Source organism: Coptis chinensis, chromosome 7, assembly GCF_015680905.1.
Source record: "Coptis chinensis isolate HL-2020 chromosome 7, ASM1568090v1, whole genome shotgun sequence".
Classification (NCBI taxonomy): domain Eukaryota; kingdom Viridiplantae; phylum Streptophyta; class Magnoliopsida; order Ranunculales; family Ranunculaceae; genus Coptis; species Coptis chinensis.
In genome coordinates, this window is record NC_141462.1 from 60542271 (window position 1) to 60550421 (window position 8151).

The window sequence follows — 8151 nt, forward strand, 5'->3', positions numbered from 1 at the left end:
GAATTTGGAAACGGTTATCTTCTTTCTTCATAAAAGAGAAATTCATGGGTCTTTTTTTGCAATCTCTATCCAAAAACAACCATCAACTATTAATGACTAGTGAAAATAACATTGGTCATGGCCTCACGGCTGCTGCCTTTGAGTACAAAAGTGTCCAGCACTTAAGATTGTGAATACTGAATACAGCGTCACCATATACGAAAAATAAAGTTCGCCTACTTGTCTGTAATCCCAAAGCAATCAAACATTGTCAAAGGCCTTAAATGGCACATGAAGATTCAATTTCATAGATCGTTATCGGACGTAGACTACTATTACTTGGTTGACATCCTTTTTAAAGCAAAACAAAGTTTCACACTTATTGGATCGGATCTCACTACATATGATGCCCAGTTCAGATGGGCTTGGCCCAGCCCAAGTATTTGTACACCTCAAATTTGAAATCCATGCAACGTAAACGTGTTAGACGGCACCAATTTTCTTGAAAATGAAGTATAGTGTAAAAAATTTGAAGTAACCAAAACTCATGGATTGGTTGTTCAGTAATGAGTCCCATTCGTTTTCCTTCTTCCTCCAAACTTTACTACACCTCAAAATCAAAAACCCAAAACGTAAAAGCACTAAGAGTACTAGATTTCATAACACCCAACAACAAATGTACCCAACAACCTCAAAACCATCTACGGCTCATAGAGTCATGCATGCAAGAATTACAACAACCAACACACTTAGATACAACACCTTGTCTGTCTGATAAAATGTATGAGAGAAATAATGTTTGTTGGGGTACTTTGTTTATTCAAATGCATAGACAAGGAATGAGTGCTGACGCGAGTACCCTTTCGTGTGCGTTGAGTTCGATACGATGTTTAGAAAAGGGAGTGCAGCTTCATTGTTTAGCAATGAAGAGTGGGTTTTATGTGTATGTGTATGTTGGGAGTTCTTTGACTACTTTTTATGGAAAATGTGGTCATTTGAATGAGGCTTATCGGGTTTTTGAAGAAATTCCTGTGAAGAATGTGGTGTCTTGGACTGCTATAATTGCGGGTTTTGCGCAGAATTGGGATGTTGATATGTGTTTGATGCTTTACTATAGAATGAGATGTTCGGCGTCAAAACCTAATGATTTTACTTTTACTAGTTTACTTAGTGTTTGTACGGGAAGTGGCTCTTTAGGCCAAGGGAGGAGTGCTCATTGTCAAACAATTCAGATGGGTTTTGAATCTTATATCCATATTGGTAATGCACTTATTTCTATGTATTCTAAATGTGGAAACGTGGATGAAGCTTTTTGTATTTTTGAATGTATGCGAAAAAGGGATTTGGTATCATGGAATTCAATGATTGCTGGATATGCTCAATATGGTCTTGCTGAGGAAGCTATAGAATTGCATAATGAAATGAAGGAACTGAAAATTAATCCTGATGCCATTACTTTTCTTGGTGTGCTCTCGTCATGTCGTCATGCTGGTCTTGTAGAATATGGTCGTATCTGTTTCAATTCAATGGTTCAGTATGGAGTGGAGCCAGATTTAGATCACTACTCATGTATTGTTGATCTGCTAGGCCGAGCTGGGATGGTGAAAGAAGCTAACGAGTTCATTAACAAGATGCCCATTTGTCCGAATGCAGTTATTTGGGGTTCACTACTTTCATCTTGCAGGCTTCATGGGGAAGTTCTTATTGGAATTGAGGCTGCAGAGAATAGGCTATTATTGGTTCCAAGTTGCGCTGCAACCCATGTGCAGCTAGTGAATTTGTATGCCAATGCAGGTCGCTGGGAGCAGGTAGCAAGAGTTAGGAAGCTTATGAAGGATAGGGGTCTAAAGACTTATCCTGGGTGTAGTTGGATTGAGATCAAGAATGAAGTTTACAAGTTTAGAGCGGAAGACAGGTCAAATGCTAGAGTGGACGAAATCCTGGCAGTGGTTGATAGTTTAATAGACAACATGAGACGTTTTGGTCATGTGCCGGAAGTACATGAAGAAGGTTTAGACCAATAATAATATACGTTGCAAATCATGCTGGCTTAATGATGGTATGTTTATTGTTTTTGTACAATGCAGACATAAAGTTTGCCGATAAATTCATAGGCTAGAACCAAAACTGAGGCTGTTTTAATGTTTTATACCATATGTTCTTCCCGGTTCTGTTCATAATTCAGATTTTGATTTGACGCATTGAGCTTGAACCCTGTCTTACACGGGTTGTGTCATTCTTTATAGTTCCTTTACGTGGTTCCACCATGAAGTTGAGTTCATAGCCTTGTATAATATCTTTTGTAAGGGCGAAAGCGCCGGTCTTGTATTTGCTTCTGTTGGGATTAGAAAGCTTGCAAAGAGTTTTTTCCAATTTCATTCAAAGAATTTTGATGTTCTTGCAAATCTTGTCTTTACATGTGTCGGGATCTGAAGGAGGTTTCTCAAACGAGGAGATTCATGAGGACTCTCCCAATAAGAGGGCAAAGGGTTTGGGGTTTTTCACAGAGGGAGAGTTATTTAGTAAAGAAGAATCCTAATAGCACTAAGCTCACGGGTTTGTCTCTTAATCTCTGCTTGTTTTCTTCTTGGTTGATATTTTAATTAATTGTTGTGTGCAGTACTCAAACTTGTTTTTGGCGTGTGTGCATAATTATCATAACCATCATTGATCCAGGGAAATTAGGAGGCAAACAAAATAGATACCTAGACATGCAATTTACAAGTTTGATTACCTACAAAGTGTCTGGGATGCTAGTTGCAGGGCACTACTTCAGATTGTTTGTAATTGTTAGAAGTATACTTTTCATATAATCTATTCCTTGGAACATTATAGATTAGCAAGGTTGATTCTACAATTTAAGAGGTTTTTAGTTTTACTAATGTTTATATTGAGTGTTATATTAGTATGCATTCATCCTACTACAAATGTTTACTTACGCATAGATTCATATATTTATTTTCCTTCTATATGGTTCATTTTGTTTTAGGTTCAATTGGTTAGCCGAAAAACAATAATAAAATAGAATAGGAATAAATGGTTACTTTGACATGCTATCATAATATTTTGTATCCATGATGCAATTGTGTTGTCCCAACATGTGAATGAATTTCCAATTATCTTCAGAAACTCAATATGGAGTGGAGCCAGAGTTAGATCACAACCCATGTATTGTTGATCTGATAAGCCGAGCTGGGTTGGTGAAAGAAGCTAAAGAGCTCATTAATGGGATGCCCGTTTGTCCAAATGCAGGTATTTAATTTGGGGTTCACTACTGTCATCTTGCAGGCTTCATGGTTTCATATCAGAGAACCGATTATTATAGGTTCCAGGTTATGCTGTGACCCATGTGCAGCTAGTGAATTTGTATGCCTGTGCAGGTCGCTGGGAGTGGGTAGCAAGAGTGAGGAAGCTAATGAAGGATAGAGGACTAAAGACTTATCCTGGGTGTAGTTGGATTGGGATCTAGAATGAAGGTTACATGATTAATAGACAACACATGAAATTTTGCTTATATGCCAAAAGTACACGAAGAGGATGTTTTGTTTTTTGGACAATTTGGTAATGGAAGTTCTGCTGATGAAGTCATGGGTTAGAAGTTAGAACTATGACTTATTATTATTATTATTATTATTTTATTGTTTGTTACGCTTTTGTTCTTCCTGGTTTTCTTTGATGGTTCAGATATGAAAGTTGTGATGCTTAAACCAACATGGTTGGCCCTGAATATTACATTCTTACTAAAAGTGTTCCTCATTTTGGATGAATGTTAGATTTGTTACCCTTCACAGGTGGAAGAACGGGTTTGATTGTGTAAAAATGTGGTGCTCTCCTCATTAGAACGCAAGCTTGATCATGATTTGGGTATTGCTTTCCTTTACTTATCTGCAGGTCTTGTGGTCCGCCTATACAGAGACAGAATGCCTTGCAGAAAAAGAGCTCAATTAACATGTGAATTGTTCAGAAATGGGACCCGAACCAAGTTTTGCTCGAGGTGGAACTGCTTTTCGGTGCTGAAAAATCATAGCCCATGTTACTCCTGGAAATGGTGTTTTGTTTTTTAAGTACTTGAGTCACAAGCAACATATTGAGTAACATGAAACCAAAAAGTGAGAACTCATTGTAAAGTAAACCAATTGTACAAATGATTGATCTCATTTGACAATGTACACTCTAATTTTAGCTTAAAAGCTAAAGTTTTATGTTAAATTTAAAGAACAGGGATAGGAAGTACGAAAAAGCGAATGAATACATGGCTCTCAGAAACGGGCAAGAAGCTTCACCTTGATCTGTGAATGGTTGGCACCTCTTATTTTGTCGAAGTGACCTGTGAACTCTTCGGAGTCAATCCTCGGAAAGAAAGAGGATGTAATCCTGCGGTTCCTGCCATTGGTCTACTTCATGAGCAAGTAACCAATCTTTACTTGTGCAAAGCCCGCCTGCCATTGGTCTACTTCATGAGCAAGTAACCAATCTTTACTTGTGCAAAGCCCGACTTCAAAGTTGCCATATCTCTTTTGATAATATACCGAGGGTCTCAAGTCATTTACACTTCTGTGCGCATTTCAACCGTGCAAGGAAATATGTGGCACATCACTAATGTGGATGCAACTTTTATTAAGAGAAGAACCTCATGTATGTTTGTTGTGGTTGTCACTGATCGCAATGGAGCCAGAGTTGCATTAGATTCAACGTTTGTGTGTAATTGTTTATTAATCTGCATATATCCAATGTTAAGAGTAAAATTGGGGAACCCCTAGATACTTCTGTTGGGGTGACACATTTATCTGATGATACGGAGCGTGAGAGTCTGAGAATCAAGCATTGTCACAACTTACAGCTGCTTTTGTCGAACAATTCTCTAACGGGGTTTCATCTTCAAAACGTGATAACATACGGGGTGGTCTTCTAGTAGTACCTCATTACAACTTCGAAAAAACTTCACATTATTTACAGTAGATAAAGAATATTTATGACATAAATAATGATTGCACCAGAAGAAAGAGGCATTTGCTCTTGGACGCGACTGATTGTGGATCGATATCAACGAGAATTGACTTCGAGATTTGGTTAGTTTTTGAAAATATAACCAGGTTTTGAGTTGTGAAGAGAGGTTAGGGGCGGCATTCGAATGCTTTCTACTACTGGAGAGATAATGGTCCATCAAGTCAGGAACATCTGTAGACATGGAGTCGTCATGGACGCATAACAAGTACAAAAAAGTTTCACGGACTAGGACATCTTATTAAACTTGGGGAGATTTGTTCTCCATAATGGACTTGCTTAGTTGCTAGGAGAGAGATTGTCGGGGCAAAAACTGAAGCAAAACAGATCTACCTAGACACTCTTAAAACAAAAACTGACCTTCTGAATATCAACACCTGCGAGAGTATCACCGCTACTACAAAACAATTTTAGAACTTGCGCACCTTGTTGAACTTGTTGCATAAGAAAAAATATCTTAGTTGTTGAAATTGAACCACTTTTTAGTTCAGTGGCTGCCTACATACCCCAGCGGGATCAAGTCTCTCTGAAAATCTCTGGAGTGTGGAGTTTTTCAATGTAAAACTTTTCAATATGTAACCATCCAAAAAACTAGGGAATATCAGGATATGGATCTTTATCCCTTGTTTTCAGTTACATTGGATAGAGCCAAAATCTATCTCTAGTTTTCAGTTACATTGGATAGAGTCAAAATCTATCCCTAGTTTGCAGTTGATTACGGGCTTATAGTGAGGCTTGGCCCACATGCCATGTTGTGACCTGACTACGAACCAGGGCTAGGCCTGTAGATATGAAGGGTCCAGTCTGGGTGTCATGTCCAGAGATCATGCCCAGCTGGTCCATAGAGGCATTGTGCTGCTGAGCATTCTATCGAGTTGGATGTCTCACTACACAAGTCGATCCAACGAGACAACAAATGAGGAGGATCAGGTAAAGCCATGTGGACCATTTATGAGGGTCCACACATTGCCCCTTCTCTGTCACGCGGAGCAGCCACGTGGTAGAGAAGAGAAAGAGAATCCGATACCGTTTTTCCCGAACAAGCATTCCAATACTGATATACCCGTAGTTCTAGATTTCTTCACAGTCAACTTTGTCTCTTCGGATAGGAAGTTCATCCATCCCCCTACTCATTACTTAACATGGCATACACCAGCCTACAGAGTTCAAGGATGGGCAGGCCGCGGAATGGATGTTCCAAATAATTTCTCAGGTGAGCTCCTTAAGAAATTATCTTCTTCGTCTACATTTTTCTTTGTTCTGCAGCTCAATTTAGTTCTTTCTTTAACAGATACCTAGATTTCTGATGCTGTGGTGAGTGAAGTTGATGAGAATCCGGTTCAGCATAACCTTCAAACCTTGTTTGGTCTCCCAGAGATTATTAGGGACTTGAGTTACCCTGATACAATCGTTGCATGGGCTGCCGCATACATTGCTCATCCTATTCAGTCTATGATGCCCGATTAATCGGCTTTGGAGCTTTAAAAGGGAAATGAAGTATGTGTTAAACCTATGGCATCAAGGAGGCTTTCTCGTATTGCTCTTTCAGATATCATCCTCCCTGGCTCATTGGTGATGGTGCTCAGAGTTCTGACATAGGTGATAGGGTAGAGAATCTTGCACGGCGTCGGTGTTACATCTATTATTCTTCTGATGAAGACGATGCTCCACCGATTACCACAAGGCATCCTGATCCTAGTTTGAGATCCTGCAGCTCGAGTTTGCATTCTCCCCGAGCAGCCATTTCCAAGTCTACTTCTATCCCGCCTTCTCCAGTTGTTATGCGAGGCTCTAGAGAACATCCACATGCTGAAGGTGTTGTTGAGGTCACCGCCTCTAGTGTCACCACTGAGCAGAAATATGTTAGTGCCGATGTGAATAGAGGGGGTACTCGTTATGTTATTCCTGATACTGTAGATGATGTACAGTCGGCTCACTCTGGCCATGTCTCTAGTCACTCCGGGAACCACAGAGTGAGAGACAATTCTGCAGATAACTATTATGCTAAAAGAGTTAGAAAAGACCCTTGTTCCATTTCGATACCATTTTCACTATCTTATCAGCATGCCGAGGAGGTCTTGATCAAGTCCTCAACCCTTTTTCGTGAGGCTTGTGCCGAGGCTGAGCTAGAATCTCAACGTTCACGAGACCATGTTACCACTTTGTTAGAGGAATGTTGTCGACTTAGAGAAACATTGTCTGCTCGTGATGAGATGATTGCGTCTAAAGACTTAGAACTGATTACTTTAGTTGATAAGCTCAGGGACTCCCATAATGTAGTAAGAGCTATGGAAAGTGATCGTCGTCTGAGTGAGGAGAATACAGGTCATGTGGTGCAGGAAAACTGGCATCTAGTTGAGGAGTTGTGCCTACTCAAGAATCGTGTTACAGACTAGCCAACTTGACATTTTGCTTTTCTTATTATGTATCTTCCGTTTGTAGTTCGGATATTTTGAAGGCTCCTGCACTTTAGTTATCTTGAATTACCGTGATGTGGCCGGTAAGGATATTTTGAAGGCATGGGCTTTTCTGAAATGAAAAATCTTCAATAGCGGCTTGGCAATAAAATAGAACTTGAAAAGTATTGGCTTGAATATTAGCAAAGCTATATACTACCGCCCCCCAACACTACATGTGGATACGATTCACGTGTAGTGTTGAATAAGAAAGTTACTATGTATACTAGTAAAATTGGGGATTTTCACCAGCATAATGTGAAAAGAAATAGAATTGATAAGGAATTAATGTTTGGCGATTCACCAATAGAATTCCATTGTAGAATAACTCGGTTGAACAAATACAACCGGGCTGAGCATGTCGCCATACTCAGAATATATATCGAACGACAGTAAGATGCATCTATAGAATGACCCGATTGAAGTGTAATCGGACTGAGCAATTTTGTAGTAATGCTCAGATATAAATAAATCCATATAGTTGAACTTTTGAAGGTGTTATCTTGGACAGTTTCAGAAAATATTATCGATTAGCTTTAGCGTAAAAGGGGGTTGGCTGATTTTTTGCTATGAAGCTCAGAGATGACGTTAATGCACAGAGTCTGATTCTATGCATATTGTTTTTGGTTGAGAGGATCAATGTCATTCAACCGTACCAAGCGATGTTCTCTATCCAAACTTGGCGGCACCTCCAAGGGATAGATTGCATCCA

The 8151-nt window shown here is 39.5% G+C and overlaps 1 protein-coding gene across 3 annotated transcripts; it reads left to right on the top strand.

The window, feature by feature from the left end:
• Positions 1 to 465: 465 nt before the first annotated feature.
• On the top strand, positions 466 to 4724 carry LOC147488223 (pentatricopeptide repeat-containing protein At2g37320-like). 3 transcript variants are annotated; one of them, XM_086574954.1, is made up of 4 exons: positions 466 to 2038; positions 2415 to 2535; positions 3106 to 3231; positions 3360 to 4724. In XM_086574954.1, exon 1 carries the CDS (start codon positions 546 to 548, stop codon positions 2001 to 2003), a length of 1458 nt encoding a protein of 485 aa, XP_086431080.1. In that variant the 5' UTR covers positions 466 to 545; the 3' UTR covers positions 2004 to 2038; positions 2415 to 2535; positions 3106 to 3231; positions 3360 to 4724. The 3 variants fall into 3 exon arrangements, with proteins under 3 accessions (XP_086431080.1, XP_086431079.1, XP_086431081.1); XM_086574955.1 differs by having other exon boundaries at positions 2031 to 2038; XM_086574953.1 differs by lacking the exon at positions 2415 to 2535.
• The last annotated feature ends 3427 nt before the right edge of the window (positions 4725 to 8151 follow it).